Source organism: Mustela putorius, unplaced genomic scaffold (assembly GCF_011764305.1).
Source record: "Mustela putorius furo isolate JIRA1106 unplaced genomic scaffold, ASM1176430v1.1 tig00000870_pilon_pilon_pilon, whole genome shotgun sequence".
In the NCBI taxonomy this organism is placed as follows: domain Eukaryota; kingdom Metazoa; phylum Chordata; class Mammalia; order Carnivora; family Mustelidae; genus Mustela; species Mustela putorius.
This window is the reverse complement of record NW_025421503.1, coordinates 1,596,507-1,617,510: the sequence shown is the minus strand read 5'-3', so window position 1 is coordinate 1,617,510 and position 21,004 is coordinate 1,596,507. Positions and strand designations below refer to the sequence as shown.

Sequence of the window (21,004 nt, the reverse complement as noted above, 5' to 3'; positions counted from 1 at the left end):
ACACCAGAATCCATGTGTCTCTTTGACTTCATAGAGTCAAAGAGATTTGTTGTATCAAATGGGTAAATTCCTAGTAGTATAGTTGCTGGATCAAAAGATAGTTCGACTTTTAACTTTTTGAGGACCCCCCATTTTCCAGAGAGACTGCACAAGTTTGTATTCCCTTCAACAGTGTGAAAGTGTTCCCCTTTGTCACATCCTTGCTAACAGCTGTTGTTTCTTATGTTATTAATTTTAACTATTCTGACAGGTTGTGTGGTAGTATCTCATCATAGTTATGATTTGTATTTCCCTGATGATGACTGATGTTGAACATCTTTTCATGTGTTTTCATGTGTTAGCCATCTAGATGTCTTCTTTGGAAAAATATCTATTCATGTCTTCTGCCCATTTCTTAACTTGATTATTTATTTTTGAGGTTGTTGAGTTTGAAAGTTCTTTACAGATTTGGGATGCTATCAGTTATGTCATTTGCTAATATCTTCTCCCATTCCTTAGGTCGTCTCTTAGTTTTTGTGATTGTTTCCTTCATTCCTCAGAAGGTTGTTGTTGTTGTTGTTTTTTAATCTGGATGAAGTCCCAATATTTCATTTTTGTTTTTGTTTCCCTTGCCTCCAGAGATGTGTTTAGCAAGAAGTTGTTGTGGCCAAGGTCAAAGAGGTTACTTTCAGTGTTTTCCTCCAGGATTTTGATTATTTCCTGTTTCACAATTGGGTTTTTCATCCATTTTGAATTTATTTCTGTGTATGGTATAAGAATGAGGTCCAGTTTCATTCTTTTGCATGTTGCTGTCCAGTTTTCTCAACACTATTTGTTGAAGAGATTGTCTTTTTTACATTGGATAGTTTTTTGTACATTGACAAAGATTAGCTAATCGTATAGTCATGGGTCCATTTCTGGGGTGTCTATTCTGTTCCACTGATCTATATATCTGTTTTTGTTCCAGTAGCCTACTGTGTTGGTGACTACAGCTTTGTAATATAGCTTGAAGTCCAGAATTGTGATGCCTTCAACTTTGCTTTTCTTTTTCAACATTGCTTTGGATATTTGGGGTCTTTTGTGGGTCCACACAAATTTGAGGATTGTTTGTTCTAGCTCTGTGAAAAATCCTGGAGATGATTGGTTTAAATACATGGATTGCTTTGAATAGTATAGAAATTTCAACAATATTTGTTCTCCCATTCCATGAGCATAGACTATCATTCTATTTCTTTGTGTCCTCTTCAATTACTTTCATTAGTGTTCTACACTTTTCAGAAGAAAGATAATTTATCTCTTTAGTTAGGTTTATTCCTGGTATCTTATGGTTTTTGGTGCAACTGTAAATGGGATTGATTCTTTGATTTCTCTTCCAGTTGCTTCATTACTGGTGTATGATAGTGCAACTGATTTCTGACCTTGATTTTATATCCTGTTTTATATCCTGTTTATATCCTATTCATTTTCCTGAATTCATATTTCTGTTCTTATAATTTTTTGGTGGTGTCTTTTGGGTTTTCTCCATAGCATATCATGTCATCTGTGAATATTGAACATTTATTTGACTTTTTCCTTGCAGATTTAATGCCTTTAGTTTCATTTTGTTGTCTAATTGCTAAGGCTAGAGCTTCCAATTCTATGTTAAGTAACAATGGTGAGAGTGGACATCCCTGTCTTATTCTTGACCATAAAGGAAAATCTCTCAGTTTTTGCCTAATGAAATTGACATTAGCCGTGGGTCTTTCACACATAACCTTTATGATGTTGAAGTATGTTGTGCTGTGCTGAGGGACATTATGAGAGTGGATACTGTATTTTGTCAAATGCTTTTCCTGAATCTAAAGAGAAGAACATATGGTTCTTATCCTTTCTTTTATTAATATGGTGTATCATATTGATTGATTTGTGAATATTGAATGAACCTTGTAGCCCAGGAATAAATCCCACTTGATTGTGGTGAATAATTCTTTAAATGTACTGTTGGATTCAATTTCCTAGTATCTTGTTGAAAATTTTTGCAACCATGTTCATCAGGGATGTTGGCCTGTGATTCTCCTTTTTAGTGAGATCTTTTGGAATCAAAGTAATGCTGGCTTCGTAGAATGAGTTTGGAAGTTTTCTGTCCATTTCTATTTTTCAGAAGTTTGAGAAGAATAGGTATTAAGTCTTCTTTAAATATCTGATAGATGATATAGTGAAAAGAAGGGCCATATGTACCCCAATGTTCATAGCAGCAATGGCCACAATTGCCAAACTATGGAAAGAGCCAAAATGCCCTTCAACAGATGAATGGATAAAGAAGATGTGGTCCATATATACAATGGGATATTACTCAGCCATCAGAAAGGATGCATATCCAACTTTTGCATCAACATGGATGGGACTGAAGGGGATTATGCTGAGTGAAATAAGTCAAAGAGAAAGTCAATTATCATATAGTTTCACTTACTTGTAGAATGTAAGGAATAACATGGACGACATTAGGAGAGGGAAAAGTGAATTGGGGGAAACCTGAGGGGGAGATGAAACATGAGAGACTGTGGACTCTGCGAAACAAACAGAGGGTTTTGGAGGGCACGGGGTTGGGGGTTAGGTGAGCCTGGTAGTGGATATTAAGGAGGGCACATATTGCATGGAGCAGTGGGTGTGGTGCATAAACAATGAATCTTGGAACATGAAAAAATAAAAAAACAAGATATTTTAAAAAGTAAAAGAATTTTCTCTTTCTTTTCTCCTGTTGTTGGTGTAAAGAAATGCAACTGATCTCTGCATTGATTTTATATCCTGACACTTTACTGAATTCCTGTACAAGTTCTAGCAGTTTTGGAGTGGAATCGTTTGGGCATTCCACATATAGTATCATATCATCTGCAAAGAGTGATAGTTTGACTTCTTTGCTGATTTGGATGCCTTTAATTTCTTTTTGTTGTCTAATTGCTGAGGCTAGGACTTCTAGTACTTTGTTGAATAGCAGTGGTGATAAACGACATCCCTGCCGTGTTCCTGACCTTAGCGGAAAAGCTTTCAGGTTTTCTCCATTGAGAATGATATTTGCAGTGGGTTTTTCATAGATGGCTTTGATGATATTGAGGTATGTGCCCTCTATGCCTACACTTTGAAGAGTTTTGATCAGGAAGGGATGCTGTACTTTGTCAAATGCTTTTTCAACATCTATAGAGAGTATCATATGATTCTTGTTCTTTCTTTTATTAATGTATTGTATCACATTGATTGATTTGCGGATGTTGAACCAATCTTGTAGCCCTGGAATAAATCCCACTTTGTCATGGGTGAATAAATCTTTATATGTACTGTCGGATCCTATTGGCTAGTATTTTGGTGAGAATTTTCGTCTCTGTGTTCATCAAGGATATTGGTCTGTAATTCTCTTTTTTGATGGGATTCTTGTCTGGTTTTGGGATCAAGGTGATGCTGGCCTCATAAAATAAGTTTGGAAGTTTTCCCTCCATTTCTATTTTTTGGAAGAGTTTCAGGAGAATAGGAATTAATTCTTCTTTTTTTATTTATTTTATTTTATTTTTTTAATTTATTTTATTTATTTATTTTTAGCATAACGGTATTCATTATTTTTTCACCACACCCAGTGCTCCATGCAATCTGTGCCCTCTATAATACCCACCACCTGGTACCCCAACCTCCCACACCCCCGCCACTTCAAACCCCTCAGATTGTTTTTCAGAGTCCATAGTCTCTCATGGTTCACCTCCCCTTCCAATTTCCCCCAACTCCCTTCTCTCTATCTCCCCATGTCCTTCATGCTTTTTGTTATGCTCCACAAATAAGTGAAACTATATGATAATTGACTCTCTCTGCTTGACTTATTTCACTCAGCATAATCTCTTCCAGTCCTGTCCATGTTGCTACAAAAGTTGGGTATTCATCCTTTCTGATGGAGGCATAATACTCCATAGTGTATATGGACCACATCTTCCTTATCCACTCGTCCGTTGAAGGGCATCTTGGTTCTTTCCACAGTTTGGCGACCGTAGCCATCGCTGCTATAAACATTGGGGTACAGATTCTTCTTTAAATGTTTGGTAGAATTCCCCTGGAAAGCCGTCTGTCCATGGGCTTTTGTGTGGTTGGAGATTTTTGATGACTGTTTCAATCTCCTTACTGGCTATGGGTCTGTTCAAGTTTTCTATTTCTTCCTGGTTCAGCTGTGGTAGTTTATGTCTATGCTGCCTAATGCAGTCTACACATTTAATGCAATTCCTATCAAAATCCCATCCATTTTTTTCAAAGAAATAGAACAAATAATCCTAAAATTTATATGGAACCAGAAAAGACCTCAAAGAGCCAAAGGATATTGAAGAAGAAAGCCAAAGTGGGTGGCATCACAATTCCAGACTTCAAGCTCTATTACAAAGCTGTGATCATCAAGACAGTATAGTACTGGCACAAAAACAGACACATAGATCAATGGAACAAAATAAAGAGCCCAGAAATAGACCCTCAACTCTATGGTCAACTAATCTTCAACCAAGCAGGAAAGAATGCCCAACAGAAAAAAGACAGCCTCTTCAACAAATGGTGTTGGGAGAATTGGACAGCCACATGCAGAAAAATGAAATTTAACCATTTCCTTACACCACACATGAAAATAGACTCAAAATGGATGAAGGACCTCAATGTGAGAAAGGAATCCATCAAAATCCTTGAGGAGAACACAGGCAGCAACCTCTTCGACCTCAGCTGCAGCAACTTCTTCCTAGGAACATCGCCATAGGCAAAGGAAGCAAGGGCAAAAAGGAACTATTGGGATTTCATCAAGATCAAAAGCTTTTGCACAGCGAAGGAAAAAGTTCACAAAACCAAAAGACAACTGACAGAATGGGAGAGGATGTTTGCAAAGGACATATCAGATAAAGGGCTAGTATCCAAAATCTATAAAGAACTGATCAAAGTCAAACCCAAAGAATAAATAATCCAATCAAGAAATGGGCAGAGGACATGAACAGACATTTCTGCAAAGAAGACATCCAGATGGCCAACAGACACATGAAAAAGTGTTCCACATCACTGGGCATCAGGAGATACAAATCAAAACCACAGTGAACTACCACGTCACACCAGTAAGAATGGCTTAAATTAACAAGTCAGGAAATGACAGATGCTGGCAAGGATGCGGAGAACGGAGAACTCTCCTACACTGTTGGTGGGTATGTAAGCTGGTGCAACCACGCTGAAAAACAGCATGGAGGTTCCTCAAAAAGTTGAAAATAGAGCTACCCTATGACCCAGCAATTACACTACTGGGTATTTACCCTAAAGCTACAAACGTAGTGATCCGAAGGGTCATGTGCACCCGAATGTTTATAGCAGCAATGTCCACAATAGCCAAACTATGGAAAGAACCTAGATGTCCATCAACAGATGAATGGATAAAGAAGAAGTGGTATATATATACAATGGAATACTATGCAGTCATCAAAAGAAATTAAATCTTGCCATTTGTGATGATGTGGATGGAACTAGAGGATATTATGCTTAGTGAAATAAGTCAATCAGAGAAAGACAACTATCATATGATCTCCCTGATATGAGGAAGTAGAGATGCAATATGGGGTGTTTGGGGGGTAGAAAAAGAATAAATGAAACAAGGTGGATCAAGAGGGAGACAAACCATAAGAGACCCTTAATCTCACAAAACAAACTGAGGGTTCCTGGGGGAAAGGGGGTCGGGAGAGGGTGGTGGGGTTATGGACATTGGAGAAGGTATGTTCTATGGTGAGTGCCGTGAAGTGTGTAAACCTGGCTATTCACAGACCTGTACCACTGGGGATAATAATACATTACATGTTTATAAAAAAATTAAAAAATTAAAAAATTTTTTTAAAGTTAAAAAAATAAAATAAAATGAGTCTTTTTGGTTTTTTTTATCCAATCTTTCTTAGTTTGGGTTTTTTTTATTTGTTTCTTAAATTCCACATATAAGTGTAATCACATGTTTACTTTTCCCTGTGGGATTTATTTCACTTAGAAAAATGCCATGTAGGTCTATCCATGTTATCTCAACTGGCAAGACATTCTTTACACACACACACACACACACACACACACACATTACACACTACTTTAAACGTTCATACATTAGCATTTGTAAATAATACTCTAATATACAAAGAAATGCATATATCTTTTCAAATTAGTGTTTTCGTTTTCTTTGTGTATATATCCTGTTGTAGAATTCTTGATCACATGGTATTTCAAATTTTTACGTTATTGAGGAAACTCTATATTATTTTCCATAGTTGTTGCACCAATTTACATTCTCACCAACAGAACACCAAGGTTGCCTTTTTCCCCTCATCCTCAGTAACACTTGTTATTGCTTGAATTTTTGATAATATCCATTCTTGCTGGTGTGTGGTGATATCTCACTGTGGTTTTGATTTTTATTTTCCTGTTGCTTAGTGATGTTGATTATCTTTTCTTTTTTTAAGTTATTTAAATTTTAATTTTAATTAAAGTGAAGTAAATTTACAATGTTAGATTAGTTTCAGGTGTACAATTTAGTGATTCAATGATTGTATACATTACTCAGTGCTCATGGTAAGTGTACTTCATCATCCCCATCAACTACTTCACTGATCTGCACAACTACCACCCTTCTGGTAACCATCGGTTTTTTCTCTATATTTAAGGGTCTGTTTCTTGGTTTGTCTCTCTCTCTTTTCCCCTTTGTTCCTTTTTTGTTTATTTCTTAAATTTCATGTATTACTGATCATATGTTATTTGTCTTTTCCTGATGTATTTCACTTAAGCATCATGCTCTTCACCTCCATCCATGCTATGACAAATGGCAAGATTTCACTCCTTTTTTTTTAAGATTTTATGTATTTATTTGACAGAGAGAAATCACAAGTAGATGGAGAGATAGGCAGAGAGAGAGAGGGAATAGGCTCCCTGCTGAGCAGAAAGCCCAATATGGGACTCGATCCCAGGACCCTGAGATCATGACCTGAGCCAAAGGCAGCAGCTTAACCCACTGAGCCACCCAGGCACCCCAAGATTTCACTCTTTTTTAACAGCTGAATAACATTCCATCTATATGTATATACACATTTTTATATAATTTTTTATTTTTTATAAACATATATTTTTATCCCCAGGGGTACAGGTCTGTGAATCACCAGGTTTACACACTTCACAGCACTCACCAAAGCACATACCCTCCCCAATGTCCGTAATCCCACCCCCTTCTCCCAAACCCCCTCCCCCCAGCAACCCTCAGTTTGTTTTGTGAGATTAAGAGTCACTTATGGTTTGTCTCCCTCCCAATTCCATTTTCGAGAAGAATAAATGAAAGAATATGTATATACACATTTTATTGATCCATTCATCTAGTAATGAACACTTGGGCTGCTTCCAGTTTGGCTATTGTAAAAATACTGCAAAAAAAGTAGGAGTGCATATATCCTTTCTAATTATAATTTTTGTATTCTTTGGGTAAATATCCAGTAATGCAATTACTGGATTGTAGGGCAGTTTTATTTTTTTCATTTATTTATTTTCAGAATAACAGTATCATTATTTTTTCACCACACCCAGTGCTCCATGCAATCCGTGCCCTCTATAATACCCACCACCTGGTATCCCGACCTCCCACCCCCCCTGCCACTTCAAACCCCTCAGATTGTTTTTCAGAGTCCATAGTCTGTCATGATTCACCTCTACTTCCAATTTACACCAACCCCCTTCTCTCTAACTCCCCATGTCCTCCATGCTTTTTGTTATGCTCCACAAATAAGTGAAACTATATGACAATTGACTCTCTCTGCTTGACTTATTTCACTCAGCATAATCTCTTTCAGTCCCGTCCATGTTGCTACAAAAGTTGGGTATTCATTCTTTCTGATGGAGGCATAATACTCCATAGTGTATATGGACCACATCTTCCTTATCCATTCCTCCATTGAAGGGCATCTTGGTTTTTTTCCCACAGTTTGGCGACCGTGGCCATTGCTGCTATAAACATTGGGGTACAGATGGCCCTTCTTTTCACGACATCTGTATCTTTGGGGTAAATACCCAGGAGTGCAATGGCAGGGTCATAGGGAAGTTCTATTTTTAATTTCTTGAGGAATCTCCACACTGTTCTCCAAAGAGGCTGCACCAACTTGCATTCCCACCAACAGTGTAAGAGGGTTCCCCTTTCTCCACATCCTCTCCAACACATGTTGTTTCCTGTCTTGCTAATTTTGGCCATTCTAACTGGTGTAAGGTGATATCTCAATGTAGTTTTAATTTGAATCTCCTTAATGGCTAGTGATGATGAACATTTTTTCATGTGTCTGATAGCCATTTGTATGTCTTCATTGGAGAAGTGTCTGTTCATATATTCTGCCCATTTTTTGATATGATTGTCTCTTTTCTGTGTGTTGAGTTTCAGGAGTTCTTTATAGATCCTGGATATCAACATTTTGTCTGTACTGTCATTTTCAGAGATCTTCTCCCATTCTGTGGGTTGCCTCTTTGTTTTCTTGACTGTTTCCTTTGCTGTGCAGAAGCTTTTGATTTTGATGAAGTCCCAAAAGTTCATTTTCACTTTTGTTTCCTTTGCCTTTGGAGACATATCTTGAAAGAAGTTGCTGATATCGAAGAGATTACTGTCTGTTTTCTCCTCTAGGATTCTGATGGATTCCTGTCTCACGTTGAGGTCTTTTATCCATTTTGAGCTTATCTTTGTGTACGGTGTAAGAGAATGGTCGAGTTTCATTCTTCTGCATATAGCTGTCCAGTTTTCCCAGCACCATTTATTGAAGAGACTGTCTTTTTTCCACTGTATATTTTTTCCTGTTTTGTCGAAGATTAATTGACCATAGAGTTGAGAGCCCATATCTGGGCTCTCTCCTCTGTTCCACTGCTCTATGTGTCTGTTTTTATGCCAGAGCCATGCTGTCTTGGTGATCACCTAGCCTATTCTGTTGATCTATGTGTTTGTCTTTGTTCCAGTACCATATTTTATTGATTACTACAGCTTTATGATATAACTTGAAATATGGAATTGTGACCCCTGCAACTTTGTCTTTCTTAAACTTTTTTTATTTTTTATTTTTTTTTTAAGATTTTTATTTATTTGACAGAGAGACAGAGAGAAATCACAGGTAGGCAGAGAGACAGGCAGAGAGGGGAAGCAGGATCCCCGCCAAGCAGACAGCCCAATGTGGGACTCATTCCCAGGACCTTGAGATCATGACCTGAGCTGAAGGCAGAGGCTGAACCCACTGAGCCACCCAGGTGCCCCAACTTTGTCTTTCTTTTTTGAATAGTTTTGCTATTCAGTGTCATGTTTCCATACAAGATTTATGATTGTTTTTCCTCGTTCTATGAAGCCTGTTGTTGGTATTTTGATAGGGATTCATTAAATCTGCAGAGTGCTTTGGGTAGTATACACATTTTTTTAAAGATTTATTTATTTATTTTAGATAGAAATAGAGAGCATGGGGGGAGGGGCAGAAGGAGAGGGAGAAAGATAATCTCAAAGGACTTCTCACTGATTGTGCAGCTTGACACAGGGCTTGATCTCATGACCCTGAGATCATGACCTGAGCCCAAATCAAGAGACTGATACTTAATCAACTGAGCCACCCAGGCACCTGTGATAATATGGGCATTTTAGCAATATTTCTTCTTCCAGTAAATGAGCATGGGGTATCTTTCCATTTGTTTGTGTCATTTCCAATGTCTTTCGTCAGTATTTTATAGTTTACACACCATAGATCTTTTACCTCCTTCGTTAAGTTTATTCATAGGTGTTTCATTATCTTTGGTGTGGTTGTAAATGGGATTCCACAGGGATCATTTTCTTAATTTCTCTTTCTGTTGTTTCATTATTAGTGTATAGAAGTGCAATACATTTCTGTTCATTGAGTTTTGTATCCTGCAAACTTACTAAATGTGTTTATCAGTTCTAGTAATTTTTGGTGAATTCTTTGGGGCTTTGAATATATAGTATTATGTCACTGCAGATAGTGAAATTTTTACTTCTTCCTTACCAATGTAGTTGTTTTTATTCCTTTTCTTTTTGTCTGATTGCTGTGGTTATGACTTCAAATAGTGTGTTGGAGAAAAAAGGGGGTGAGAGTGGATATCCTTGTCTTCCTCCTGATCCTAGGAGAAAAGCTCTCAGTTTTTCCCCATTTTGTATGATTTAGCTGTGGATTTTTCATATGTGGTCTTTATTATATGAAGGTATGCTCTCTCTAAATCTAATGTAATATATATATATGTATATATATATATATATATATATATATATATATATATATATATATAATGCTTGGCTGTTTTATGTTTTCAAATGCTTTTCCCACATCTAATGAAATTGTCATATGATTTTTATCCTTTCTCTTATTGATGTAATGTATCACATTATTTGATTTGTGATTACTGAAGTACTCTTGCATCCTGGGAATAAATCCCACTTAATTGTGGTAAATGATTTTTTAAGGTATTGTTGGATTCAATTTACCAAAACTTTGTTGAGGCTTTTTGCATCTAAACTCAGAGATATTGGCCTGTATTTCCCTTTTTTGTAGAATCTTTATCTGGTTTTGATATCAGGGTAATGCAGGCCTCATAGAATGAATTTGGAAATTTTTCTTCCTCTTCTATTCTTTGGAATAGTTTGAGAATAATAAGTATTAACTGTTCTTTAAATGTGTGGTAGAATTCACCCGGGAAACCTTCTGGCTAAGAACTTTTCTTTTTTTGGACTTATTTGATTACTAAATCAATTTCATTGCTGGTAATCAGTCTTTTTAAATTTTCTGTTTCTTCTTGATTCAATTTTGGGAGATTATATGTTTCTAGGAATTTATGTATTTCTTCTATGTTATCCAATTTGTTGGTATATAATTTTTCATAATATTCTGTTAAAATCCTTTGTATTTCTGTGGTATTGACCAATTGTTCTCCTGTTCCATTTCTGATTTTGTTTGATTAAATACACTCACTCTATGTTTTTTTAAATGAGTTTGGCTAAAGTTTTATCAATTCTGTTAATTTTTACAAATATCCAGTTCCTGGTTTGGTTATTGGTTCCCTTGTTTTAGCTTATGTTTTATTTATTTATGATCTATCTTTATTATTTCCTTCTTTCTGTTGGTTTGGGTTCTGTTTGTTAATTTTTTCTGTCTCCTTTAGATGTGAGGTTTTGTTGTTTATTTAAGATTTTTCTTGGCTTCTTCTTTTTTAAAGATTTTTTTAAAAATTTTAGCCAAGAGCATTTAGCAAGAGCTGGGGCAGGGGCGGAGGGAGAAGCAGACTCCCTGCTGAGCAGGGAGCCTGATGCGGGGCTCAATCTCAGGACTCTGAGATCATGACCTGAGCTGAAGGCAGACACTTAACAGACTGAGCCACCCAGGCGCCCCTAGATTTTTCTTGCTTCTTGAGGTAGGCATGTATTGCTATAAAATTCCCTCTTAGAACAGCATTTGCTGCATCCCAGAGATTTTATAACTTTGTGTTTCATTTTCATTTGTCTCCATGTGCTTTTTAATTTTCCCTTTGATTTTGTGGTTGACCCATTTATTGTTTAGTAACATGTTATTTAACTCCCACGTGTTTGTGCTACTTCAAGATTTTTTCCTTATGATTGATTTTTAGTTTCAAAGTGCTATGGTCAGAAAATTTCCACGGAATGATTTTGATCTTTTTGAATTTATTGAGACTTATTTTGTGCCCAGATATATGATCTATTATGAAGAATATTCCCTGTGCACTTAAAAAGCATGTGTATGCTGCTGTTTCAGGATGAAATTATCTGAATATAGCTATTAAGTCTATTTAGGGCAATGTGTCATTCAAACCCAACATTTCCTTGTTGATTTTCTGGTTCAATGATCTATCTTATGGGGATGTTAATGTCTCAAACTATTATTGTATTACTAGTGATTTGTCCCTTATTATTGTTATTAACTGCTCAAAGAATTTGGGTACTCTCATTTTGGGTGCATAAATATTCAGTTGTATTATCCTCCTATTGGAATGTGCCAGCAGTGATTATATAGTGTTCATCTTTGTCTCTTTTTAAACTTTTTGTTTCAAGGTCTATTTTGTCATATGTAAGTATTGCTACCAGATCTTTCTTTTCATGGGAATTTGCATGATAAATAATTATCCAACCCTTAAATTTTAAACTTCATGTGTTTTTAGGTCTGAAATAATTATCTCATAGGAAGTATATAGATGGGCCTTGGTGTGCATTTGTTTGTTTGTTTTAATCTAGTCCATCAATGTTTGTCATTTGAGTGGAGCATTTAGCCAATTAAATTCCAAGTAATTATTGATAGATATGTATATTTTGCCAGTTTTTCAATTTTTATAAGGTTTTTTTGTACTTTTTCTCCATCCCTTTTCTTGCTCTCTTCTCTCATGATTACTTGGCTTACTTTATTTTATTTTCTTAAAGATTCTTTATCTCAATAGATGCAGAAAAAGCATTTCATAAAATACAGCATCTTCTCCTGATAAAACCCTCTACCATGTAGGGATAAAGGGAACATTTCTCAAAATCATAAAAGCCATATATAAAATACCCACAGTGACTATCATCCTCAATGGGGAAAAAAATGACAACTTCACCCCTAAGGTAAGGAAGAAGACACAGATGTCCACTCTCCCACTATTGTTCAACATAGTACTAGAGCTCTTAGCCTCGTGTCTTGAGCTGCTTTCAAGATTTTCTCTTTATCTCTGAAATTTGCAAGCTTCACTATTATATGCTGCGATGTTGACCTATTTTTATTGATTTTGAGGGGGGTTCTCTGTGCCTCCTGGACTTGAATGCTTGTTTCCTTTCCAAGATTAGGGATGTTCTCAGGTACAATTTGTTCAGGTAAAACTTCTGCCCCTTCTGTCTTTCCTCATTTTCTGGGACCCCTATTATTCTAATGTTATTGCCCTTTATGGTGTCACTGATGTCTCAAATCATCCCCTCTTGATCCAATAGTTGTTTTTCTCTCTTTTCCTCAGTTTTCTTTTTCTCCACCATTTTGTCTTCTATATCACTGACTCTTCTTCCTCATTTACCCTAGTAGTTAGACCTCCATTTTTTTTTCGCCTCTCAGTGAAAGCATTTTTACTTTCAGCCTGATAAGATTTTATTTCTTTTATATCAGTAGCAGTAAGGGATTCTCTAGAATCTTTTATGCTTTTTTCAAGCCCATCTTGTATCTTTATAAAGGTTATTCTGAATTCCAGTTCTTAAATCTTACTTATATCCATACTGATTAAATCTGTGGCAGGAAGTACTACATCTACTTGTTCCTTTTCTTTTGAAATTCTGCTTCTAGTCATTTGGTCAGGAAAGAAAGGGAAAGAAAGCTGAGGGTTTCGGGGGGGGTGGGGGAGGGGTAGCAGGGTGATGTTTATTAAGAAGGGCACATGTAATGAGCACTAGGTGATATATGCAAATAATGAATCATTGAACACTATATCAAAAACTAACGATGTACTATATGTTGGCTAAGTGAACATAACAAAAATTTTTTAAAATAAAATAAATAAAATAATTTGGGGAAAAAGGAAACAAAACAAACAAACAAACAAACAAAACCAGCAGAATCAGCAGTAATAGTATCAAGAACAACAAGAATATCTTCAGAAAGTGATTCTGGTGTATGGTATGCACTCTCTGCTCTTTTATTTTGGCTGATCTTTCCTAACGGTCCTTCTCTACAGAATTCCTACTTCCTTGTAGTAGAGAGTGTTTTGGCCTTTAAGTAGTTATGCTTTGATTTGTTTGTGAAGATAAGTTGGAAGCTGATGTTTTTGAGCTTTCTTTAATAAGTAGACTTGGTAGATATGGGGATTTTTCTTGGTCTCCTGAGGAAGAGATCTGCTGTGCTGGCTCACAATCTGACTGGCCCTCTTAAAGATGCTCCTTCCAGGTCAGGGTGTTTGGGTTTAGTGTAGGAGTGTCTGGGCCTCCACTAGAGGCACTGTGTTTCTCTCTGGAGTCCGACTTTGCTGGTGGGTGAGAGGAGGGAGGGGGGGTGGGAGAGGTAGATAGAATAAGGCATCACCTCTCCCTCTTGTCCCTGGGGAGTGGAACTGGCAGCCGCTGCTCAGGAGGCCCTCTTAAAAAAGCAAGCAGTCTCCTGTGACCCAGGACCTCCTCAGTTCCCTTTCCTGACCTGTCTGGATCTGGGTCATTGGTATAACCAGAGCCACAGATCTCCTGTATTTTATCTCTGGCCAGTGGCTGAAATTCAAACCTTAAAATTTTAAAGGGCCTGATGATGTGTGTGCCCATTCTTGTCCCCTGGCTGGGAGGCTCAGTGTGTGGCCAGCACCATCCTGTCCTTGAAAAGCCATCACCCCGTGTGTGTGCAGAGGCTAGAGTTTATTGTATCACTCAACAAAAAGCTGGGGCCATGTTATCAGCCATCTGCACTTGATTCAGTCCCCTACTCCCCTTAGACCCAGAAAAGCCATTGCAGAGGCTTGAATCTATTGTGGCAGCAGCAAAAAATAGAAGCAAGGTTATCTACATTCTACTCTAGCCTCTGTGATCTGCTCAGTAAGTCCCCAAAAAAGCAACTATTTGGCGCATGCACAGAAGCTTAAACCTAATGTGGCTCACACTAAAAAGTTAAGAGGTTTTCTCCCCTCTCTGCTCCCCTCTGACCCTGCTGTTGAGCCCCCCTCAAGGTTCCTTAGCTGTCACTTTGTCTTTAGAGAGCACAGATATGCTCCTCCAAATACCCTTTTAGGAAGGGGAGCAATCTTTCCCTGAGCTTCCCAGGGATCCACTCACCATGGCTTATTGTTTGGTCACAAACTGCTATAATCTTTCCAACTTTCTCCCTCTTCCTGACTTAACTTCATGAACTCAGCTTCCTCCCCTTCCCATCCATGCAGTATCCCAATTCCCCAATTCAGAGCTCTCAACCTCACTTCTGCCAAATTCTTTCACTACAACTGTATATAATGTTTCCATACTCCTCCAGTCCTCTTCTTGGTTGTTCAGCATAGTTGGAGGTTGATCTAGTTGTATTCCAAGGATGAGGCAAATTCAGAGTACCCTACTACACTGCCACCTTGGAACTCTGACCAAAGCCAATTCTATTTTTTTTAAATTAATAGATATAGAGAACAGATTGGTGTTTGCCAGATGCAATGGTGAGGGGGGGAGTTGGAAGATGGGAGAAATGAGTAAAGGTGGTCAAAAAGTAAAAATAAATAAGAATTTGAAAATCAATAAAATAATAAGTGAGTATGTTGAAAAGATCAGTGAAATTGACAAACATCTAGTAAGAATGGTAAAGAAAAAAGAAAGAAGACAGAAGTTAGTAATATTAGGAATGAGCCAAGGGATATTTCTACAGAATTTGCAGACAGAAAAAGGATAAAAGAAAATATATCAAACAAATCTATATGGACAAATTGAGAACTTAGACGAGATGGATCAATTCCTGGAAAAGTACAAATTATCACAACTTACCCAATATGAAATAGATTATTTGATTAGCCCTATAACTATTAAGGAAATTGAATTCATCCTTATGCCTCCATCCATCAGAAAGGATGAATACCTAACTTTTGTATCAACATGGACAGACTGGAAGAGATTATGCTGAATGAAATAACTCAAGCAGAGAGAGTCAATTATCATATGGTCTCGCTTATTTGTGGAGCATAAGGAATAACATGGAGGACATGGGGCGATGGAGAGCAGAAGGGAGTTGGGGGAAATTGGATTCTGGAACACTGAAAAGAAATTAAAAAATAAATAATTTTTTTAAATTGCCCCTCAAAAAGAAATCTACAGGTGCCCAAACCTACAGTTAACATCACACTTAATAGTGAAATACAGAATGATTTCCCCCTGAGATAAAGAACAAAACAAGATGTCCACTTTGACCACCTTTATTCAATTTATACCCGAAGTTCTAGCTAATGCAATGAAACAAGAAAGGGAAATAAAAGTAACATACAATTGCCTATGTTGACAATTCTAAGGAAACTACAAAAACAGTCCTATAACCGATGAGTGAATTTAACAAAGTCTCTGGATACAAGATCAACATACAAAAATCAGTTGTGTGTTTACATAGTAAAAATGAACATATTGAAACTGAAATGAAATATATAATACTATTTTCAATTACTGAAAAAAATAAGGTAAATCTAACAAAATATGTATAGGGCTTTTTTGCTAAAAATTACAAAACATTGATAAAAGAAATCAAAGAAGTTTTAAATAAATGGAAAGACATCTATGCTCATGGATTGGAAGTCTCAACACAGTAAAACTGAAATGCCTCCAGGGGCGCCTGGGTGGCTCAGTGGGTTAAGCCACTGCCTTCGGCTCAGGTCATGATCTCAGGGTCCTGGGATCGAGCCCCGCATCGGACTCTCTGCTCAGCAGGGAGCCTGCTTCCTCCTCTCTCTCTGCCTGCCTCTCTGCCTGCTTGTGATCGCTCTGTCAAATAAATAAATAAAATTTAAAAAAAAAGCTGAAATGCCTCCAAATATGCAGGTTTAACATAATTCTTATAAAAGTCTCAACAATATTTTTTGGCTGATGTAGACCAGAAAACTCTAAGATTTATATGGAAAGGAAATATTCTACTATAATTAAAATTACTCTGGGGGTGGGGAGAATGAAATGGAAGAAATCCACCTACCTAATTTCAAGACTTATATAGCTACAGTAATCAAGAATATGTGGTATTTGCAGGAAGATACATATACAGATTGGTGAAACAGATTAATGAACCCAGAAATAGCTATGGACAGTTCAGTTGATTTTTGACAAAGATGCAAAAGCAATTCAATGGACAAAGTCTTTTCAAAAAATGTTTCTGGAACACTTTGATATCTATAGAAAACAGAAATGAACTTTGATCTAAATCTCACACCTTATACAAAAATGAATTTAAAATGGATCATAGATTTAAATGTAAAAAGTAAAAACTATAAAAAATTTAAAAGAAAAGATAGGGAATAATCTTCAGGACCTAGGGCTTGGTGAAATATTTTTAGAAATGACACTAAAAGCACAATACATAAAAGAAAATAAGAAATAGCTTGGACTTCATCAAAATTAAAATCCCCCTTTTTTTTCTGCAAAAGACCCAGATGAGGAAAGTAAAAGCTATAGACTGGGAGAATATATTTGCAAAACCACATATCTGACAACAACTCATATCTAGAATATATAAAGAACTCTTAAAACACATTTTATTTATTTTTAAATTTAATCTAATTTTTTCAGTGTTCCAAGATTCATTGTTTATGCACCATACCCAGTGCTCCATGCAATAGATGTGCCCTCCATAATACCTACCACCAGGCTCACCCATCCCTCCACCCCCTCCTTTCCAAAACCCTCAGTTTGTTTCTCAGAGTCCACAGTCTCTCATGCTTCAAAATTCATGAAGAAATATTTCACTGAAGAGAGTATATGGAAGCACATAAAAAATTTTTCAATAACTAGCCTTTGGGAAATCAAAGAACTCAGTGATCTATCACTGCATGCACACATAAGAACAGCGAATTTTCTAATTACTGAGAATACCAGATGTTAGCAAGAATGCCAAGAAACTGGATTTTTTATACATTGATGGTAAAAATGTAAAATGGTACTATTTTTCTGGAAATGATTTGACAGCTTTTTTTTTTTTAAATAAAACTAAACGTGTAATTACCATAGGTCCGAGCATTTGCCTTCTTTAGCATTTGCATTCTAGAGACATGAAAACTTTTATCTGCATAAAAACCTGCTCATGACTGACTCTTCATAAAAGCTTTAAGGGCCCCAACATGAAAACAACCCAAGTTCCCTTTGATGAATGAATGATTAGACAAACATTGCAAATAAATGGAAAAAATAGTACATAAATAATCAGGGAATACAATTTAACAATAAAAAGGAATGGACTGCTGATAAATGCAACTTGAAAAAATCTTCAGAAAATTATGCTGAGTGAAAAAAAGCCTGCCTCAATGGAATATTAATCAACCATCAGAAAGGATGAATACCCACCATTTGCATCCACATGGATGGAACTGGAGGGGATTATGTAAAGTGAAATTAGTCAAGCAAAGAAAGACAATTATCATATGGTTTTACACATATATGGAACATAAGCAATAACTCAGAGGACTTATAGGGGAAGGGAGGAAAATCCAAAGGGGACAAAATTAGAGAGGGAGATGAACCATGAGAGACTATGGACCCCAGGTTGTTTCTGCTGGTTTCAGAGGGGAGGAGTGTGGGGGGAGGGGGTAACAGGGTGATGGGTATTGAGAAGGGCACGTGCTGTGCTGAGTACTGGGTGTTATACTTAACTAATGAATCATTAAACACTATATCAAAAACTAATTATGTACGGTACAGTGGCTAACTGAACATAATAAAAAAAGCCAACTTTAAAAAAATCACTTGCTGTATGACTCCATAAATGGAGTATATAATATTTTCTAAATGACACAATTATAGAAGTGGAAAAGAGTTGAATGGTTGCCAAGGGCTGGAAATGATAGATAAAAGAGGGAGAAAAATCATGTGGTAAAGGAACATAGAAGTGTACATACATACTGTGCAATATTAATTTCCTGTTTTAATTTTAATTATTGTGATATAATTATGCAAAACATAAATAGAAGAAAACTGAGTGAAGGAGATCTACCTTTGAAACTTCTGTGCCTTTAAAAATATTTTAATATGAAACTTTTTAGAAATTGGTTCTGAATCCAAGGAAATTTGAAATACCCAAGTAACCATTAAAGAATCAAAGTTAATAAAGTTATATTTTCACCTTCGAAGCAAGATTGGATATGGGATATGAACTGTAGTTATAGGGATATGTCTGGTGCCACTAGGAAAAGAATCAATTTGTGTTTTGTTTGAAAGATTTGGTGGGTTATTTCTACTGAAAACAAAACAAAATAAAAATTATATATTTTTAACTAATTAAAAAAGACAATCATTTATTTAAGAGAAACACTTTCTAAAAAGTTAACATTGTTATTTAATTATCATTTATCAAAAAATTAAATACATTTGTTAAATTTCCTCTAAAGGTTATCCTGTTTGAATTTTGTTTGCTTCATAAGCATAAACATCTGCTTATAAATTTTTATTAGTCATTTATATTGGACATTTTGATAGATTATACTATATAAAATTAATAAAATGATCAATCTCAAAAAAGAAAAAGGAGTCTAAAAGTAGTGTTCTGCAATGGACTGCATGTTGCTTTAAAGTCTGAGTATTTAGATAAATGTCATCTTTCTGCTAATAATATATTTAAAAGTAAAAGCATAATTATCTTAAATTTTTGCTTACTGACTAATAATTAAATGTTGTTATTTTAGGTACCTATTTAGTTTTAATAATATTTTATGCAGCATCCATTTGTTGTTTTAATGGCCAGAACTCCTAAAGATTCTATGTTTACAAAAATTCATTTTGTATTTTTCTTATAAGACTTGGATTGGGAATCGAAGAAGGAAATATCGTTTAATGGGGATTGAAGTTCCGACTCCAAGAGGAGGCCCTGCTGATTTCTCTGAGCAGCCTGAGTCTGGTTCTTTGTCTGCACTCACATCAGGAGAGGAAGCTGGTCCTGAAGTAGGAGAGGATAATGAAAGAAATGATGAAGTATCCATCTGTTTGTCTGAAGGAAGCTCTCAAGGTATTTCATATGCTGCACTTCCTAATAATAGCTTTTGTAAATTTGTTGGATTTTAACTTGCTCTCAGCTAATTGCATTCCACATTTAAAGTCTTCAAAACTTTTGTTTTAACATTTGAAAAGAAATTGATTTATTTTGACTATATATTGTTTAAAGATTTTATTTATTTATTTGACAGAGAGGAAGAGATCACAAGTAGGCAGAGAGGCAGGCAGAGAGAGGGGGAAGCAAGTTCCCTGTTGAGCAGAGAGCCTGATGCTGGGCTCGATCCCAGGACACTGGGATCATGACCTGAGCAGAAGGCAGAGGCTTAACCCACTGAGCCACGCAGGCGCCCCTTGATTATATATTTATATATACACACTTACATAATGAAATGATTACTACAGTCAAACTAATTAATACCTCCATTCCTCACATAGTTACCATTTATGTATATGGTGAGAGCACCTGAAATCTACTCTCTTAGCAAATTTCTAGTATGCAGTATTGAATTGTTTATTGTAATAGTCATGCTGTACATTAAATCTCTGGACTTATCCATCCTATGTAATTGCAAATTTGTATCCTTTGGCCAAATTCCCCCATTTCCTGACCTCCCCACCATGGTAACTGTAATTCTGTTCTCTGCTTCTCTTTGGCTTTCTAAGAGTCCACGTATAAGTGAGATTGTGCAGTATTTTTAGTTCTGTGCCTGGCTTATTTACTCTAACATGATGTCCTCCAGGTACATCCATGCATTGAGAATGACAGGATCTCCTTTATTTAAGACTGAATAAACTCCCCTGTGTGTGTGTGTATGTGTTTATATGTATATATTATATATTCATATATATAATTCATATATATATATTTCTCAATTTATCCATTCATCTGTCAACAGATTCTTAGGTTGCTTCCATATTTTGGGTAATATAAATAATGTTTCAAGAAATGTGAGAGCACAGATATCTCTTTGAGGTACTAATTGTATTTCTTTTGTTTATATATCCAGAAGAGTGATTACTGGATCACATGGTCATTGTATCTTTAGGTTTTTGAGGAACCCCCATACTGTTTTGCATAATGGCTGTGCCAATTTGCATTTAGACCAATGGTGTACAAGAGTTCCCTTTGCTCTCTATCCTCACCAACACCCATTGTTTTTTAATCTTTTTTTAAATTTTTAATGCCTCCACCTAAAGAGCCTCATTGAGTCATCACAATACTTATCTACCATAATAATGATCTCTCACATTTAGAAATGTTGGTTATTGCAACAATCCATAATTATAATTAAGTACATGACTATTTTTATTTTATTGGAATTCTAATCAATTTATGTTAGAACATCATCAATGTATTGTAAT

General features: G+C 36.1%; 1 protein-coding gene across 1 annotated transcript in view; it reads left to right on the top strand.

Moving 5' to 3' along the window:
• Positions 1-21,004, top strand: part of HDX (highly divergent homeobox) — a 247,300-nt gene that overhangs the window by 194,142 nt on the left and 32,154 nt on the right. The window contains exon 6 of the mRNA XM_004776045.2: positions 19,448-19,655. Coding sequence (XP_004776102.1) covers positions 19,448-19,655 — 208 coding nt within the window. The remainder of the gene's footprint in view (positions 1-19,447; positions 19,656-21,004) is intronic.